We start from the raw sequence: 20,219 nt of genomic DNA on the forward strand, positions 1-20,219 counted from the left end.
ATTCTGCTCAAGAGCGAACTTTCTTCATTTTTGCTTCACCGGCTTCACACTCGGATCCACATTGAGTTGGTGGAGGATGTCTTCAGGACTGATTCCTGGCATATCATCATGAATCCTTGCAAAAACTTCCAGGTTCTGTCGAAGGAAGGTGACGAGACCTTCTCGGATCTTGGGACTCATCTGTGTCTCGATCTTCAAAATTCTGCCTTCACCAACCGCCACATCTTCCAGTGGCTCAGCTGGCTCACCCTTTGGCTCATTCTTGCCTTTACCACCTACTATACCGATTACAATAGGAGTCAGGTTCGAGGCTTTCTTGAGAGATGTATTATAACATCTTCTCGCTTGAGTCTGATCTCCCTTCACTTCTCTAACTCCCTCTTCTGTCGAGAACTTCATCATCAAATGGTAAGTTGAAGTTACGGCCTTCAACTTATTCAAAGCAAGACGACTGATGATGGCATTATAAGCACCGGGTCGGTCAATGACCAAGAAATCTACCATCACAGTTTTCTGCTTGGGTGCCGTCCCTGCTGTTACAGGGAGAGAAATAAGGCCAATTGGTTGGACTTTCTCCCTTGCAAATCCGACTAGGGTAGAACCAAATGGTTTGATCCTATCACGATCAATACCCATTTGCTTAAAATCCAACCAGTACAGGACTTCGGCCGAACTTCCATTATCTACCAAAATTCGATGTATCATATGGTTGGCCATTGTTACTGTTATTACTAGTGGATCATCGTGTGGCTGCATTACCCCCTGGCATTTTCTTCAGAAAAAGAAATGATCATTGAGTCTTTCCTTGCAACCTTAGAAGGTCTTTGCAACGAAAATACCTCTTCAGTCTGCGTTTTCCTCACGTAAGCCTTTCTGGCCGAGTTAGACTGTTCTCCACCAGCTATTCCTCTAGAAATAGTGTGGATTTCACCTACTACTCTTTGGTCCCGAGGTGCTCTCGGATCATTGTCCCGATCACATCTCGGCTCTCTTCCCTCTGCGCCTCGGTTCGCATCCAACATGAGGGGCTATTGGTGAACTGCATCTCGATTCCTCTCTCTTGCAAGGAATCTCACAAGCCTCCCATTTCTGATGAAGGTTTTGATTTCCTGTTGCAGGGTTACACAATCTTCTGTCAAATGCCCATGATCATTATGATACTCACAGAACTTCACTCGATCTCGCTTCCTTGGATCACCCCTCAACTTATTCGGCCACCTGAAAGCTAGGTCTCTTCTAATCTCCTCCATGAACACTTCATTGACGCCGATATTCAAGGACGTGAACCTTCGATCTTCGCGTCTCTGGGATTCTATCTTCAGGAAGGATGGTACAACCTTCTTACCCACTTTCTTTTGGAGTTTCCCCTCTTTTGGAGTGGACGTTGCGGGTAGTTTCTTCTTGTTGTCCTTTTTTGCTCGGTCTTCCTCCTCTTGACCCTTCATTAGAGCCCCAATCATTTCCTCCTGATTGGTGTACTCCTCCATCTTATTGACGAATTGGCGAAGAGTTATTTCCGTCAAACTCTTTGATATTTCAGCCATCAGAGGCCCATTCGGCCTGACTCTGTGCCATAATGCGGGTAGTTTCTTCTTGTTGTCCTCTTTTGCTCGGTCTTCCTCCTCTTGACCCTTCATTAGAGCCCCAATCATTTCCTCCTGATTGGTGTACTCCTCCATCTTATTGACGAATTGGCGAAGAGTTATTTCCGTCAAACTCTTTGATATTTCAGCCATCAGAGGCCCATTCGGCCTGACTCTGTGCCATAATGCGGATAGTACAGTTTGGTCATTTGGGCTCTCCACCAACAACTTCTCTCTATTAAACCTGAGCATGAAATCCTTCAGGCTCCCTTCCTTTCTCTAACGAAGAGATAGGAAGCAAACTGGGTGCTTCTTCGTTTTTCGAGTCACCAGGAATTGGCTTAAGTAAAGGCACCCGAGTTCGTTAAAATCATCTACCGACTTGGCAGGCAATCTGGCGAACCAATCCTTGGCAACTCCTGCCAAGGTAAGGGGAAATATTCTGCATGCAATTTCATCTGGAGTTCTATGAAAGGAAAAATGAGTGCGGATGCTTTCCATATGTTCAGCAGGGTCACCATTACCGTCATACTTGTCGACACGAGGCATCTTGAAGTTGACTGGCAAAGGGAAGCCCAACACTCGATTAGTGAAGAGCAAGTCGGTATTGTCCATAAGCTCTGCAGCAGTGCTTTTATCCTCCTTGATAGCCAACTTGCGAGTTAGCTCCTCATACTTCTTCTTGAGATCCTCCATATCAGCATTAACTTGGCCCACATTCCGCCCATCATTGTGTTTTTCTTAGCAAGATTGCTCTTGCCCAGGCCTAGTATGCTGACCTCTCCGGGTTCTCCTGCTCGCGATGTTCCTCATTCTGGATAGTCGTATGATGGCTAGCTTGAACTGAACTCGCATCCTCTTCGCGATGTTGGTCTGCAATCAGCTTTCCCCTGCAGATCTTAGCATGCCTCTCCTTCTCACGCCTCTCTTCACGCTTCTTTGCCCGCCTTTCCTCACACTCTTAGTCCCTCCGGCTATTGTGGCCTTTAGCAACCGTGAGCCTTGTGGCCAGGTCTTCATTCTGCTTCTTCAGGGCTTTCATAGATTCGGTCATCTGCTTCATGAACTCGGCTAGAGTGGGAGCCGGCGCGCTAGAGGCGCCTGCTTAAGTGGAACGGGTGGTCACCATGGTGGATTAATGGATGGTAAGAACTGATGAAAATCGAGTTCCCACAGACGGCACCAAACTGTTGATGCACAGTTTTCCTGCTGGTGATGTGGCACAGTTGCCGAGTTCGAGTCGACTAACACTCAAGAGATTTGACTGCACAACAAAGATAAAGAGAAGGATCGAAGAGACTGGGGTGAGCCGGCGGGGACACTCTGATGCCTAAGTTAGAATTTGAGAGAGAGAGAGAGAGTATAAGCAACAAAGGAAAGTTTAAGAGCCAAGGTTGCGCTTACCCAAATGTGTGGTAGTGATCTGTCTTTTATAAGCATGAAGTAGTGGAAGTCCCCTAACCAATGACTTATTCTTCCTTGAGTTTCTACGATGTAGTTACTAACAAGGGATTTGAATGTTTATCCTTACCGAGATATTAGGGGATTAAGATCGTAGGATTTGGTGGTTACATGTATCACTTGATTTGAATATTTGTATGCGATCATTGGATAACATATCTGATTTGTATTTTAAATTGATGTGATAGCTTTTGTATAGATAAGGTCGTATATCTATTAACAGCTGTATCTGCCAAGATATCCGAGTTATTCTTGTTACCGAGACCTGTTTAGTCTCAGACTTAACTGTCTCGGATCTCATGGGTCTCTGATATGAAGGTCTTGAATCTATAGGTCTCAAAAATCGGGGTTTCGGGCCTGGCTACCCGGAACCTTACTGGGCTTGGACCTTTCCATGCTTAGATTGGGCCCGAGGATTGTCGGGCATTTAATGGGTTGATTTATGACCTAACAGTAGCGAAAGCGATAATTGTGAAAGAGAAGTTGCGTCCTCAATGCACACACAATCACACACGTTGAAAGAGAATAGAAACCGATAATATTATTGATCAAAAGCTATTTATTCTATTACAACTGATACTAATTTATAATTAAACCCTAAAACTATTAAAAGATAAAATCTCCCAACAAAGGAAATAAAATAAAGAATATTAATATAATAATTATGGGATTACTTGGGCACAAAGGATTTCCAAATATATGGAAATACTTGGCCCCAAAGAAAGACTAATAATGGGAGTCTTCTAGATGGAAAATCATGAGAATTAAAGAAAGATATTATGCAGAATATATTCTAAACACAATCTGTCAATTAATCTCTTCTTTCTTTATTGGACTTCATTCTTGATGAGTAATTAATTAATTATTGTCCAGCCTATTGACTTGTCCTACATCAGTTGCTCTTGTTTTTTAGTATTTGGGTATTTTGATTATGTTGAACTTCAATTCAAGCCTTCTTCAATTTTTAATGGAAGAAGGTTTGAATTGTCAATTGGTTTAACAAAATGGGTGTTATAGAATCTCGATGGTTGATGAAATATCAGTTGTGAATTGGCTGAATGGCCGATTATGCAAAGCTTATGTAGGATAGTTTGCTAGGGTTTTCTATTGTGGAAACTTGGATTCTGATGGTTGATGAAATTGATTTGGCCGAAAATTTGAGTAGTAATGGCTGTGGGTTTTTGTGGTGATTTTGGAAGCTAACTGATTGGGGAGAAGGGGCAGATTGGCAGCTCTTTGTTTGGGTTGTGCTGTGGACAATTTCCTAGATTGGAAGAAAGAAAAAAAAAAAAATAATGGTTTTTTTTTTTGGAAAATTCATTCCATTCATCAAGAAACATGTATTGAGGGGAATATTACTTATTTCTCTTCATAGAGAAATAGCTACGAGAAGGAATAATGCAGACCCAAACAAAAGAATAGATATTTCATAAGAATAATTATTCTATTCGTGGGCCCTATTCTGCATACCAAACAAACCATACTTGGGTTACAAAAAAATTGAACATAAGATTGAGTAGAACGAGTGCAGAACTAGAATTTTAGAAGAGATGAGCAAAACTAAGAAAATAAAATTTGGGGGTCCATTTCTTAAAAATACTTAGCATTTAGAGAGAGAGAAAAAAAAAAATTCAAGCATCTGTGACTTTTTTTAAAAAAAATTGGGAGGGCGGGGACCTTCGAAAAGTAGGGCCACTGAGAAGGATAGTATGCTATACCATTAATTTAACCATTGCAGGACAAAGATGAAATTAGAAACCCCACGAATTAAATGAGAAAAATATATCATATAACCCTTGCTTTACAAAGATGAAATTAGAAACCCCAAGAATTAATTGAGAAAACCCAAACCATACGGGCCATTTTGATATATATATATATATATATTTTCATTTTATTATTCTAAAACGGGAACAAGACCCATAGCCAAAACAATTAACCAACATTATCCAAACTGTTTTTCGCACTCAGACCGGGACAGGTGTCACACCCACAACGCACCGTCACGTTTCCAAGTGCCCAACACAGAAACTAAAGACAAGCTTGGGAGAGCGTCTCGGGCTCAGCTTGAGATGAAGAAATCTCTGATTCACACAACGTGTCTGACTCCCTTTGCTTTGCTTATTAGCTTTTGTCATATAATTTCGTTCCTCTTCCTCGTCATCCCCATCCCCATACACAAACATTTCCGACCAGATATAAACCAGACACACAGAGAAAGTAAGGCCTGCCCTTTCTCTCTCTACCTTAGTACTACTATATTGGGTTGCCTTTTTTAACTTATTTTTATGTTTTGTTATTTTAGATGTATATTTTTATTATTTGTATGAATTGGGTAGGTGAAAAATGGCGAGCTCAGTAGAGAGGGAGGGTGCAAGAGAGGAAGTTGTTTCCGTGGAACTCCCTGCACCTGCTGGCTGGAAGAAGAAGGTCTTTCCCTTTCTCTTTCTCTATACTTTGTTCTGCTCTATTTTGCTTTATATGAATTTCACAGGTCTTCGTTTCTTGAATTTTTTGTGACTATTCTGCTTCAATTGATGTTTATGTGGAAATATGACGTGGGTTGGGTTTATTTTGTAAAATTGTGTGCTTTTGCGGTGGAATTTGGGAATGCGGGGATGGTATGCTAGCTAGGGTTTGTGGGTTTTTCATTAAATTGTTGGCAATTATGAGCAATTATACTTCCAGAGTTTATGTTAAATCTTCTGCGAGTTTATATGCTCCCAATTTTGTGGGAATTCCTGGTTTCATGTTCTTGTTTTATTTTGTGATGTATTCGGTCACTCTAAGTTGGTCCTTTCTGTAAGGTGTTGCGGAAACGTCCCAAAATTAAAAAGCTTTTTTTTGTTTTTTTTTAAAAGTCCTGTTGAAATCCTTTTTTTAAAATATTCATTATTCTTACTAGTTTTTTTATTTCCTTTTTTGGGTGGGGGCTTTGACAACTGGGCAGTGGTGTATTTGAAATTCTGCTCTTATCCCATTTACGAATTTTCATGTTTGGAACTATTTATGCATTGTTTTTTTGAACTGCTGCTTTCTGGGATTCTGTTTTGGTTCTTTTGAATAGGAAGTGCTGCATTTAAAAGCCTTTCGGATAACGTTTTTCTCAAAGTATATTGTTTATTTTCCTTTTTGAACTGATAGTTATGTTGAAAAACTTGCTTTTATTAACTATATATGGGAATATGAGCTGGTAATACTATGGTGCTCTCAGTTTCTTTCATGTTATACATTTGACTATTGGAATAAATGGCACTGATGCATTTGCAGCATCCAGTTGTTTAACATACTACATGTAGAACTTTCTGTTTCTTGGATAATCATGCCTAGGCTTGGGTGCTTACATTTTGGTATAGCTACGTGATAAAATAAGTGCTAGTCTTGTTGCTTAGATTTATTCTTGTGTGCTGGGGTTTAGTCTAATTTGTGAGAAAGATCACTGGACTAGTTTATCTTTTATGACAAAAGATGAAACAGACTTGTATTCATCACTTCATGCTTAAGAATTATTCCTTCCCCACCCCCTCCGAGCTTTATTACATGGCTGACAGGATTGACCTCAAGCCGACAAGAACCCCTCACGCTCAAGTTCCATTTGACTCTTTTGTTAGTGTATTTAATTCAAAGATTTGTAAGTTGGTCTTAACCCTAAGAGTGATGGTTTCCATTTGGATACATCCCTCTCTATCTCTCTCTCTCTCAGCTTATCAGTTATAGTTGATAAGCTGTGCTGAAATCTGTTTAAGAATTATTCCTCCCCCACCGCCTCCCAGCTTTCGTATGTGCTTGACCTCAAGCCGACATGAACCCCTCACACTCAAGCTCCATTTACCTCTTTTGTTAGTGTATTTAATCCAAAGATTTGTATGTTCGTCTTAACCCTAAGAGTGATGGTTTCCATAAGGATAAATCTCTCTCTCTCTCTCTCAAATTTGTTCTAGGAGGAGATGCGCGCCAATGAGCTTTGAAGCAAATGGTATCTCCTAACCCCATAACTAAGGGGTGGAGGATAAGGTCATGGGTTTAATTGCATATAATTGCATATGGGTGGATGAGCTATGCTTGCTTCTTTGTGTTTTTTTTTGTTTTGTTTTTTTTTTTTGTTTTTGTTATTGCAAAAAGTTGGTACTAATACAGTTGCGTGTGAGAAGAGTTGCATTTGAGCTTGAGCCCATATTAACCTCATTCTCAAGGTCAGCTTGAGCCATTCAGTTTGTTGCAAATATGAAACATTTCGTGTATATTTGTTCAGTCATAGTTGGTAGTAGCCAGTGTTTCAGGGTGAGACACTTGATCAAGTCCTTAAGAACAATTTTAGTAAAGTTTTTGCCAGTTTCAAATCATAGCCAATATTATGGAATGTAATTGATTTATTAATCTAGTTGGCCTTTTAATAATCCATTTGCTTGCTTCATGTTTGTAGTATATACCAATACTTCATAGCAATTGATAAAGGTATCAGTGGATGGAGAACCAACACTATCATAGCCAATTGATATAGGTATTGATGGGTGGAGAGTCTTGGTTCAACCCTTACCATTGATCCCAATGTGATGGGAAGGTCAAAATGTTGTGTATAAATCAGAATTTTAACTGCTCTTAAATGAAATTCACATTTCCAGACTTGGTGTGAGCTCATATATATTGTTCTGCACATATCATTGCCATAATTTGATTTGATAAGATTAGGTTGGATTGTGCTGCGATGAACATTTTTGAGATATTTAGTTTTTCCAAAATGTTATATAATTACTTGGCCAAAAAAAATGTAACTTTGACCTTTTATTCTAGGTCTGATGTATGTGATAAGTTTCATTTTGGCAATATATATATTGAGCATGTAAATTGCTATACAAGATGTGACGCAATTGCTTCAAATCAGAAGATCTTTTCCTTATTGAATAACTCATGGTAGATTTCATAGAAAGAGGGGATGCCTTGTCCATGGGCACTTCATAGAGATTGTACCACCTTAACCTTCCTTATTGACCAAAACAAGTTGGTTCTGTCCCTTATTCAATTCCACATATATGGTTCTAGCCCTCTAAACCATTGCAGAGCTGAATCAGAATCAAGTTAACATTCTCTGGCTGAATGAGCTCTTAATTTGAAAACGGGTGTAGCCTGCTTGACTATCATTGACATTGTTTACCATCTTCTGAGTATGATTTGGGCGGTTGGCACAACCATAAAATAAAATAAAAAGGAGTGTAATGTGGTGCGTGGAGGTTTGACTGGGATGGTTAACAACCTAACCACATTTGCACTATCACTCTAAAATGACTAGTCAAATTGCAATTGGAGCTCCCTAGAATCGCTCAGTTTCACCTAATAAAAAATCAACGTGGACTTAGAACCGATCAACACCTTTATAATTTACCAACTCAATGTAGGTAATTCATCGTCTCAATGTGGGACTAATTGCACTTTGCATTTTTTTTCTTCTAATCCACTGTTAGGTTTCTGTGCTAGTTAGTACGTGGTGCTCTATGTTCAGCTGCAGCATCGTTGAATCAGAATATTTCTGTTTGAATTTTAAGTGCATGAGCAATGGTCTATACTATAGTTTAAACTTTAAACAGCAGTCTAAATAGAACTGTCGATCAACTATGATATATAACAATCAATGAATTTAACTCCACCTCTCAGTAGATATTTTGAATTTGATCTATAATCCGCAGTTGTTTTAGCAATTTCTGTATCTAAGTTTTTATGTGCATGTTTGTCCAATGCGTTATTAGTTCTTTTTGTTGGTCTGTTAATTTTCTTTTTTCTGAGCTGTTGGTGTTTTAATTGAATGTAACATACAGTGGTCTGTGTTCATTTGCAGTTCTTTCCCAAGCAAGGTGGAACCCCCAAAAAAAATGAGATCATATTTACATCTCCAACAGGAGAGGAGGTTGTTAGCAAAAGACAATTGGAACAGTACCTGAAAGCACACCCTGGTGGTCCAGCAGTTTCTGAATTTGATTGGGGCACTGGTGAGACCCCAAGGAGATCAGCAAGGATTAGTGAGAAGGTCAAAGCAAGTCCCCCGCCAAAAAGTGAGCCACCGAAGAAACGGAGTAGAAAATCATTAGATTCAAAGAAGGATAACGAAGACAAAGAAGCTGCACCTGAAGGAGCTGAGGAGACAAAAGAAGTTCACACTCAAGATGCTGAAAGAATTGAAAAGGCTAATGCAGATACCAAAACAGAAGCTGCTCGTCCTAAAGATGGTAAAGTTGGAGAAGTTATTATACCTAATGATGCTGAAGAAAGCAAGAAAACTGCTGAAGCAGAGCTGGAAATTTCAAAAGGAACACTTGGTGGAAAGGAAGCTGAGGTTTCTGAAGTAACTCAAGATGAAAATGAGAAGTTGAAGGGTGCAAATGTTCAAGAGAAGGACCTGGAACCACAAGTTGAGGCGGAGAAAGAAGATGGGTCTCGGCAGCAGGACAAAACTGACACGGCTGCTGCTGGTGAGGGAGAGTATGAAGTGAAAGAAGAGGGCAAAGAGAAAGATAAGATAAGTCCTCTTGAATCTGAAGGAGAAATCAAGGAGAAATCAGTTACAGGGAGCAAGGATGAGCACAAAGCAGTTGTTAATGAAAACAGCAACAAGGTTGAAGAAGTTACTGAAAATGGCAGCCACTACACCAAGGCACGCGAGGTCAAGCCTTGAATATAAAGTTGGCTAACTGGATGCTGGCTTCTCTTCCCCTTAGATCTGCGGGAAGATAACTGTAGCTTAAATGTTGTTAATGCTGTTAATGCTGTTAATGTTAGTGATCTCATTGTTCATTGAGACATCCATCTATACATTCGTAGACTAGGCCTATAATGTACCATCTGTTGTTGTACTGGGAAACATGTAGCTTGCAGTGACCTTTTGTAACATTGTGTTGTAAAAATAATTGTAATGTGATACTGTTATGCAGTCTTGTATTAATATTAATGTAGATCCTGGAACCGTTTCTTCTGAAACAAGTTAGTTTAACCTGATGGGTGAGAATCTTCCACATTTTCAGGTGATTTGGCTGATGACTGGTGCAGGTTCAGGCTTCATAGGCAAGACAAGCAGCAAAATACAATGAGAAATGCTGCATAGACTGCATACTTTCAAACGTGGTAGTGAAAATTATTATTGAATTCATCTAAAATTCACTGTCATGTTAGACAATATACTTGGGAGTGCATGTAGTATTTCTCAAAGTGCTTTCATGTTTATTTTTGGATGAAGTTAGAAGTAAAGTAAATTATTTCTGTGCCTTCTTCTATGCATGAGAAGACTGGTTCAGCAAAGGGAGTCATTGTAAATTGCCTGATCAATCAGAACAAAGAAGACGATCTGGAAAAATGTAGACATATTTTAAACCGTTTTAACCCTAAAGTTTTATTTAGTAGTAATTTTGAATGGCCTTCTTCTGTTTTAGACAGCCTGCAAGTTTATTGGACAAGTATTTTCATTCTCCCCAAGAAGATTATAAAGGCTATAGAGCAGAAATTTAATCGGTTTATGTAGAATGGGAAGGATGTTGAGGCTGCAAAAGCAAAAGTGGTTTGGTCTGATGTTTATTTTCCTAAGAAAGAGGGTGGTTTGGGGTTGAAGTGTATTGATGTCTAAAATAAAACCTCTATACTTGGGCACATTTGGAGTCTGTTTGCTAGATCATGCTCTTCATGGGTGGCCTGGGTTAAGGAAAATTTTTTAAAACATAAAAGTTTTTGGAGTGTTAGTATTCCTCATAATTGCTCTTGGTGTTGGAGGAAACTTCTCAAGTTGAGGGATACTGCAAAGAAGTTCTTGAGATTTGAGGTTGGGGATGGAAAAATTATCCTTCTCTAGATGGATTTTGGTACCCTGTTGGCATTCTTCTTGAGAAGTTTGGTTTTAGAGTTGTTTATGATGCTCAAAGTAGTGTAGATGCAAAATTATCTTCTTTTATTCATAATGGAGATTGGGTTTGGAGGCCTGCTAGGTCTGAACCCTTGGTGGATATTCAAACTCGGCTTGCTGAAATCAGTTTGGGATCTTGTGATAAACCCATATGGACTGCCTCTAGGAAAGGAGTCTATGTCAGTTCAGATACTTGGGAGGCTCTTAGGGATAAGAGAGATCAAATTGAGTCTAGTCTGGTTTTCTCTAGCCATTCCTAAGCAAGCCTTCATCTTATGGCTTGCCATGAAGGATAGGTTGGTTACAAGAGTAAGGCTACTGAGTTGGGGTTATAAGGGAGATGTTAAATGCACTTTTTGCAGAAAATCAACTGGAGCGCCGCAAACATTTGTTTTTTAAATGCAGTTTCTGCTATAGAATATGAAAGTTTTGTATGACCAGATGCAAAGTGGCTAATCCTCCTATTATATGGGAGGATATCATACAGCTGGGATGTGATTCTTGGAGTTGTAATACTCTTAAAGGCTTGCTTTGACGGCTAGTTTTTGGTTCTGCAGTGTATAACATTTGGAGAACTAGAAATGATATTAAACATGCAGGTCATCCAAGCATAGAGGAGCATATTTTGAAGAAAATAGTGGGAAGTTCTTGCAAGAGTTGTCGGGAAAGGAAAGTCCCAAAGACTAGGGAGAATATGGTGCTCTGTTCCTTATGGAACTTGCCTGCAATTTTACTTTGTTGATGCAAGTTGTTGCCGATTCTTGTGCTTCTGGACCTTGCCTGCAATTTACTTTGTTGATGCAAGTTGCCTGCATTCTTACCTTTTCTGGTCTTGTTGTTTTGCTTCTGTTTTGAGGCTTTTGTTTAATCCTCTGTAAGGGCTTGGTTCTAGTCTGTTTCTGGGTTGCTGTTAGGGTTTATGCAGCTTGTGTTTTTTGTTTAGTGTGTTTTGGTTCTTTGGCCTCTGTGTAGGCTGTTTTAAGCCTGTTTAGCCAGGCTTGTTTTAGGTGTTGATGTGTAATTGGTTTTGTTTGTTCAATGAAGTTGCTTATTCATCAAAAAAAAAAAAATTGAATGGCCTCCATGATTGCAGATTTGTGTAGTTGGGTGGTCAGCAAAACCAACAAATTACCCTTTAATTAATTCCAAGTGTAAAGGATGATGATGTCAAAATTTGAAGAATAAATTACACTGAGCAATAAATTATATTGATCAGGAATTGTAATTAAGGACTAACTGATCTGACTTCATTACTTCCTCTCATTAAAATGAAAATTTGTGGTGTATCCCTAATCAAAGACCCTTAAGCTGTCCGACAAGCCCGGTTAAGGCTGTCCATTTCTGAAATGCGCTTGCTGACGACACAAAAGCAAGTTTGGAGGACTCAACATCATTACGAGTCACTGCAAAGCAAAGGCATAGGTTAGCACTGATCTTTTGTTAAAGAGATTCTAACACACCCATCTCATGTAAATTCAAACTATTTCTTAATAAGTGAGGCTTGACACGTCGAATATTTAAGTAAAATATAGGTTAAATTGATGGAGACCAAGTTCAAACTTAAGACTTCTGCATTGATATCATGTTAAATCATCGCTTATCTCAAAAGCTCAAGACCATATAGAGTGAAATTCATACACTGGTGTTTTGATGTCACCTAAAAGACTGCAATGGAGCATGTGAGAATGTAAGGCACATTTCATTGAAAGATAAACCCACCTGATGATATCAATGAAGATAGTGAAGAATTAAATGAATCCACTTGAGATTTCTCTTCGGGACTAGAGCTCAGCTGTTGGGAAGGTACAAAAAGCAAATAATCAGAAGGCTATATAGCATATAGACACCACTGGAAGAAGAGATCATGCTGTCCTTCACAAAAGATTCTCACCCTGAAAATCACAAACTTTGTGACAGCATTGCAATTTTGCAAGCAATTGAAGAAGGGTTGGTCATTTGGTTTACAGCTTGAATAAGTAACTAAATCGTCCACATGATTTGTGATTTTCATGAATGGGGCTTTTGTGAGGAATAATAAAGTTCTTGTCTAGACTACTGCAATTTAGTAATGCAATAATTCAGGGTGACCTTTCTGAAGGCTATATTGGCCTTCTTAACCCAATCTGTATCAGTGCTTCCCCCAAGAACTGAACTAGCTGTAGATAGATCGTTGTTGTCAATGGCTTGACCAACTTTGCTCAGCTTGTACACCAGATCCTGCAGAAACCCTGCAAAACATCATTTTCATCTGATTTGTTAGGAGTTGAAGAAGTAGTGGGGCACTCTTTGCAGCCGAATTTGATACCATCATGCAAAAGAATGTATAACCAGGCTCCATTAAATCAATGAGGTGAGTTGATTTACTTTGCAAATTTCACACCAACATTTTAATAATTACCATTTATCCTAAACGCTTAAGCCGATAGAAAATGGTAGATTTAATCAATACTTTAACAGTTTCCTCAATAATTAAAGTATTCAATTGGAATAGGATGTGAATTATGAAGATAATATTCGAACTCATAACCTTTGCTCTGAAACCATATTAAAACCACAATTTATTCCAACAGAGATAAAAAAGAATAAATTAAACCATACTTTATCACAACATAATCACTTTCTAGTTCTTGAGTTTACTTAGTTAGAAAGAAACCAACCAGGTTAATTCTATGCCAGATTGTCAAATTACTCCATCTTTTAGTGGAGAGAGCGCAATTCAATGGTGAATTAAATCATTTAATCAATTACCAGTTCTCGAGTTTACTATAGTTAGAAAGAAACCAAACAGGGTCCAGCTTAATTCTATGTCAGATTATCCAATTACTCCATCTTTTAGTGGGCAGAGAGCAATTCAACGTAGCGCACACAGTTTCAAACAGTTTTGCATGTAAATGTAATAGTTTCATTTCGATTTCTGAAAGTTATAGAATTAAATCCTTGAATTCAACAAAAACCCTATCCAACTTTCTTTTCCCTGAATTTAATTGTTAATAAATTAACAGCAAGTTATGCAGATAATGAGAGCTTTCTTGAAAGATAATAAATTTACAGAACCTGTTTCTTTGTTGGATGAGCTAATGACCCCTTGCCTTTCAAGCCTCTTCTTTCTGTCCTTCTTGACCTTCTCCAAGAGCTCCTCATCATCCTCAGCCTCCAGAATCGCAGCATTAGCATTGGAGCAGCCTTGACCAGCTAACAAGAAGGAAAAGCTGGTGATGAAGCAGATTGAAAGGCCTCGTTTGGTAAGATTTGGAGAGAGTGGTGTTGAATCGTTGACTGCCCTGCATATTGCTAATTTTCCCTTTGCATTGTGTTTGCAAGGGAAAATTAGTGATGGGGAAGAGGAAGAAGAAGATGCTGGAGAGGATAGATGAGATGGAAGGAAGGTGCTTGCAGTTGGGAGAAAGGCTGTTGCCATTTTTTTTCTTTAAATTTTACCTTATTTTCTGCTACTTTTGGTGGGAAACATCAGAGGTATTTGCAGTTTGGAAGTTTTGAGGATAAGGTTGCTGGATTCTGTTATCTGATCCAGTCATTGTTTGATTGCTTGAGAGCTTAATATTCATCTGAAAAAGAAAGCACATTAATAGTCATTTTTTAAAGTATTTTTTTTGATTGAGAAGTGTTAAAAGAGCCAAACAAATGTACGTAGAAATATTTTTAAACTAATGTAGCAAGGGTTTTTAAATTAAAAAAAATGTAATTTTTTATCCCTTGTCTACGCCTCATAGTTTGCCATGTTAGTTTGAAAATTTTTCTTAATTCATTTGTTTGGCTCCCTAGTACTTCTCTTTTTCATTTGTAATACTTTTACAGAGTAATTATGTTCAACTTAGGGTCTTTTCAAAATGAGAAGTGTTAGAGAGCCAAACAAATAAATCCAGAAAAATTTTTAAACTGATGTGGCAAGGGTTTCTAAATTTAAAAAAAAAAAAAAAAAAAAAAAAAAAAAAAAAAAAATTCTCTTCCTTATCTGCGACTCACGGTTTGCCACATTAGTTTGAAAATTTTTCTGAGTTCATTTATATGGTTCCCTAACACTTCTCTTTTAAAACGGAATTTTTAAAATTTCAATTAAGCATTTAATAAAATTGTAATTCGATCTCTAAAAATTATAATTTATCCTTTAAAATAGTGCATTTTAAAACATTCACCCATTTTGTAGTAATTTACAAACACATATTTCTTCTACATTTTCAAATTACAATCTTTTAAAAATACATTTCCAAATGATATATTTGATGTGAGTTGCCTTAAAATCACACTCTGGGCTCAAGTTGGGCAGGCTGGTTTAACGAATTAGTGGGTCAGTTTGAATTGCTGGGCTGGAGGCTGGAGCTTTGTATATAAGGAGTCTAGTCTTTCACTTGTATTTATTCAGACTTTTGGTATCAGATTAGTTCATTAGATAGAAACTTTGAGTTCTGTATAATTGTGGGTTGATCATCCTAGAAATTGATCCATTTTTTGTAATCCATCTTTTACATAACAAATCACCTTGATCATCGTCATTACATAATTCATCCATTCCTACAAATAAACCCAAAAAAGCAGAAACGGTACCAGGCATATTACAAGTGGTATCAGAGCACACGCTCAGTGCTTCCCACGTGGGGACCAGTTTCGTGCTCTGTTTGAACGAACTCGCCCCGGCTTGAATTATTTCAATAAAAACAAACACCTAAAAGCCACACAATAGGGTCAAGTCCTCTTAGATGAAAAGTAAAAGGGTCCCCAGAACTAGAGGGATATCAAGAAGCCAACCTGATCCAAAAAGAGAGCCTTGCTGTGACTGTTGTGGATTCAACAAACGAAAGATGTAAAAGTAGATTCCTCTATACGTGGATCTCACCATTTGGTGTGGAAAAAGCTACAACTTTTCTTAATCTTAATTAGCAAACTCTAATCTCTTGATCAAGCCAGCTCTAAAGAGAATCCTTTTAAGACAGGTGCAACAGAAATTTTCACAAATCCTTCTAGCATCATTACAGGTCCAAAGTTTCTTTTAGTACTAGCTTTTCACACCTTGTGTGCCCTTCCACAACCAAAGAAAGAACCTCCACCTCCACTTTTCACTGTCTTCTTCTACTACTTTCCTCTTCATATGTCATGACCCTTTTTTTTTGTTTTTTTGGTCCCCCATAGCTATCTATTATTGTTACTTTTGTGATCAAACTTGCTACTTAATTAATTTATCATGATTGTTTAAAGATGTTGAGTTGCAATAGTATCTTATGTGGGCGATTCTTAAAACATGAATTGTGGAGTACGATTTTGAACGCCATAAAAGGCTTTAGCTTTCTTCACTGGACACCAATTGATTTTCAAATAAGATGATCACAGGCATGATCCAACAAATGGTATCAGAGCCAAGGTCATGGATTTGAGTCGATGGAGCGTCACATTGAGGGATGAATTGTCGAGGTGCAACAATGTCACTCTGCTCACGTGGATGACTCTAGAACATGCATTGTAAAGTGCAATTTTGATTGTCATAAAATAATTTGACTTTCTTCATTAAACACTATTTAATTTTCAGATGAGATGGTTAAAGACATGATCCAACAAAAGAAATAAACAAACAAGACATAGCTTGATATAAAAGGCCTTAATAGTTTATTTCTAAATAGAAAGCTATGAAAAAAAAAATAAAAAATTGTTAGTTGAGGCTAAGAAGAGTCTTGCAGTCTAAGTTATCCCCATTTGCTTCCTTCATTATTCTATATCATTAGCCTTAGTGTACTATCATAAAGCAAGGTTATTAATTATAACTCAGGAGAGAGGAACAGGAATTTCTTTTTACCATTGCCCTAACAGAACAGCTCATAACAGCTAATTTATGACAATACTTCTAAATAATTAGCTATAGAGTGTACTTATTACTTAAGTATTATTTGCTTCTTTTCTTATTACTTAAACTTGTTTGTTACGGTATAAAATATTTTTTGGAAAGTTTTTTTCTTATATATTTTTTATTTTGGTTGATTAAGAAAAATGACATTCACAATGTGTAAAATGATTTACGCTTCTCATCTACGTAAACTATTTTTCGCCGCTCTCCCACACTCTCGATTCTCGAACATGCAATTGTGAGAAGGCCTTTTATGGGATCTATATGCCAAAACATGTTTCGGGCTACCCGAGACAATTGCACTGGATCCCAAACCCACCACCGAAAGCCTTCTATTCTCACACACTCTCTTTCTCCACAGTTCATCTTCGTTGTTTCTCTCTTCCTTCTAGCTTCTTAGATTATATGAAAATATAAAATCTATTTAGCAATTTTTCATTAGAGTTAAACACTGAAAATTATTTTTATACTACAGAGAGTGATTTGTAATTTAGGCCAATTACATGGATCTATAAATTATTTTTTATACTATATAGAGTAATTTATAATTTAGACCAACCACAGAGACCAATTTTACATTTATGCCTAAAATAAACATAACCAAATATCTATATTATCTCTCTATTGCTAATCCATCATTGCTTTTCATTAAATATCAGAATAAATATCAGAATAAACAAACAGAGCCAAGTAAACTTTTATTTTTTTATTTTTTTGCTTTTGTTTTTATTTTTTTCTATTTAATATGAGAGAGGGGAAAAGGGGATATCTAGTAATAAACTTGTTTAATCTGCAATCATCTTGCTTGGATTCAATAATTCAACATTCAAAAGTAGTTTCGCTTACGCGTCTTTTCTTTTTGTTTTATGGTTTACGTGTAAGATCGACTCTCAATAATTGACGACTCCCAAAGTCAAAAGTGATACTTCAAATATCTTCCCTTTTTTTTTTAAAAAAAAAAAAAAAACTTTATTTCTATTGAAATGCAAAACGACGGGAGATTAAACGGTGTGTTTCCTTTGATTTCCAACTCCTTCCAAGCAAGTCCCAAAGATTATCTTTTATATGACAGAGCTAGCTATCTACGAACAGCTTTTTTCTTTTTTCCTTTTTCAAAAAAGAAAAAATGTTCCAAAAGTTAATCAAAGGGCATTCACACTTGTGCTGAGTTTTGCCTTCTTGTCTTGTTCACAAATTAGATCTTGCTAGAGATGTACCCATACCGAAGAGTCCTACATCAAAGCAAGATAACAAGTTGCGATTAGATTCAAATATTGAATATTTAGATAAGCTTATCGTTCTTGCTCATCACAAACACTATTGTAATTATCTTGTATAACTGAATACGTCATATATACAAGTATCTTTAGTACGTCTCTCAATCATTATTATTATTATTTTTTTTCTCTCAATACTTCCGCTTTCACCATGACTCATGACTACTCACTACCAACCTCTGGCCCTTGTCACTTTCACCAATTTTAATCAAGTCAAATTGAACAAGGATAACTACCCAATCTGGCTGCCTCAAATCATTCCTCACCTAACGTCTATGGTTATGTAGATGGCTTGATCCCTTGCCCTCCTCCAACCATCACTACTACCAAAGATGGAGTTACCTCCACTCAACCAAACCCTGCCTACCTAACTTGGCAAATGCAGGATCAAATTATTTTGAGTGCTATCAATTTTGCAATCTTCGAAAAATTGTTGATTCATGGCACTCGTTGCACAACCTCGCGCCAAGCCTAGATGGTTTTAGAGACAATGTTCACGTCTCAATCTCGCGCACGCGCTATGCACGTGCATCTTCAATTAGCCACTTTGAAGAAAAGCCTCTCCTCCATATCATACTATTATCACCACTTCCAGACTCTCACCGACACCCTTGTTGTCCTGAGTCATCCCCTTGACGAACTTGAAATGCAAGACTTTCTCCTCGGCGGCCTTTGATCTAAATATGATCCGTTTGTGACATTCGTCACCACATGTGCTGATTCGCTATCCCTAGAGGATATTTATGGGCATCTTCTCACCCATGAAATGCGTTTGGAACAACACCAAACATCGCTGGATTTGACAATTGCTGGAGCCAATTTCACCTCTCGTGGCAGCGTATGTAAAACTAGTTCTAGAGCTAATTGGATCTAGTCCCCATATGTCTGTGTAGATTAAGAGTCTGTTTGGGATTGCATTTGAAAAATAAAACTTTTAAGTCAAAAAGAGATTTTGGGTAAAAGCTTAATTTTTAAGCTTTTTGCCAAAAGTGTTTTTTGGCGATTTTTAAGTTTTTTGGACCCTTAAAAGCGCTTTTTATTTTTTTACCAAATGATTTCAAAAAAAAAAAAAAAAAAAAAAAAATTTACCAAACAAGTACTTTTTTTTTTTTTTTTTTTTTCAAACGAATTTTTTGAGTATTAAAAGCACTTTTAAGCCCCTCAAACGTAATCCCAAACATGCCCTAATTCTAGTACCACGGTGAGGCTACCCACAAGAGGTGAAATTGGCTCCGGCAATTGTCAAATCCAGCAATGTTTGGTGTTGTTCTAGACGCATTTCATGAGTGAGAAGATGCCCATAAATCTCCTCTATGGATAGTGGATCAGCACGTGTAGTGATGGATGTTACAAACGGATCATATTTAGATCCAAGGCCGCCAAGGAGAAAGCCTTGCATTTCAAGTTCGTTGAGGGGATGACCCATGACAGCAAGGGTGTCGGTGAGAGTTTGGAAGCAGTGATAGTAGTCTGATATGGAGGAGAAGCCTTTCTTCAAAGTGGCTAATTGAAGATGCATGTGCATAGTGTGTGCGCGAGATTGAGACGTGAACATTGTCTCTAAAACCATCCAGGCTTGGGGCGAGGTTGTGCAGCGAGTGACATGAATTAACCATTTTTTGGAGATTGCAAAATTGATAGCACCCAAAATAATTTGATCCTGCATCTGCCAAGTCAGGTAGGCAGGGTTTGGTTGAGTGGAGGCAACTCCATCTTTGGTAGTAGTGACAGTTGGAGGAGGGCAAGGGATCAAGCCATCTACATAACCAAAGACGTTCTCACCTCGGAGGTGAAGAACAATTTAAGGCAACCAGATTGGGTAGTTATCCCTAGTCAATTTGACTGGGTTAAAATTGGTGAAGGTGATAAGGGCTGGAGGTTGATAGTGAATAGTCATGGTGAAAGCAGAAGTATTGAGAAAAAAAAAAAAAAAAAAAAACTGATCGAGAGACGTACGCTCCAACAGCCTCTAATCACCCCATGGTTACACGTGACCGCAACAACATTTCATAACCCAAACATCCCTCAGATGGCACAATACGTTACCCTCTACCCAGAGCCCTTCTTGCTGTAGTATCTGATTCGGAACCCACATGCTTCTCATCAGTCACCAAAGATGCAAACTGAAGATCTGCAATGAATATTGAGTTTGATGCACTACTGAAAAA

The 20,219-nt window shown here is 37.9% G+C and overlaps 4 protein-coding genes across 4 annotated transcripts; 1 reads left to right on the top strand and 3 right to left on the bottom strand.

Annotated features, from left to right (window-relative positions):
• Nucleotides 1–24: 24 nt before the first annotated feature.
• On the bottom strand, nt 25–717 carry LOC132165150 (uncharacterized). Its single transcript, XM_059575645.2, has one exon. It carries the CDS (start codon nt 715–717, stop codon nt 25–27), a length of 693 nt encoding a protein of 230 aa, XP_059431628.2.
• A 311-nt stretch (nt 718–1,028) lies between these two features.
• LOC132165149 (uncharacterized) lies at nt 1,029–2,279 on the bottom strand. The gene is made up of 2 exons (XM_059575643.2): nt 1,962–2,279; nt 1,029–1,862 (listed from the first exon to the last, which is right to left on the bottom strand). The coding sequence occupies exons 1-2, from the start codon at nt 2,277–2,279 to the stop codon at nt 1,029–1,031; spliced, it is 1,152 nt and encodes a 383-aa protein (XP_059431626.2).
• Nucleotides 2,280–5,086: 2,807 nt separating this feature from the next.
• On the top strand, nt 5,087–9,975 carry LOC132166027 (methyl-CpG-binding domain-containing protein 11). Its single transcript, XM_059576768.2, has 3 exons — nt 5,087–5,264; nt 5,384–5,474; nt 8,875–9,975. The coding sequence occupies exons 2-3, from the start codon at nt 5,391–5,393 to the stop codon at nt 9,706–9,708; spliced, it is 918 nt and encodes a 305-aa protein (XP_059432751.2). The 5' UTR covers nt 5,087–5,264; nt 5,384–5,390; the 3' UTR covers nt 9,709–9,975.
• Nucleotides 9,976–12,082: 2,107 nt separating this feature from the next.
• LOC132166043 (chloroplast thylakoid lumen protein) lies at nt 12,083–14,455 on the bottom strand. The gene is made up of 4 exons (XM_059576792.2): nt 13,978–14,455; nt 13,012–13,151; nt 12,643–12,715; nt 12,083–12,326 (listed from the first exon to the last, which is right to left on the bottom strand). Exons 1-4 carry the CDS (start codon nt 14,339–14,341, stop codon nt 12,217–12,219), a joined length of 687 nt encoding a protein of 228 aa, XP_059432775.1. The 5' UTR covers nt 14,342–14,455; the 3' UTR covers nt 12,083–12,216.
• Between the last annotated feature and the right edge of the window lie 5,764 nt (nt 14,456–20,219).

Source organism: Corylus avellana, chromosome 11, assembly GCF_965113065.1.
Source record: "Corylus avellana chromosome 11, dhCorAvel1.hap1.2, whole genome shotgun sequence".
Taxonomy (NCBI): Eukaryota; Viridiplantae; Streptophyta; class Magnoliopsida; order Fagales; family Betulaceae; genus Corylus; species Corylus avellana.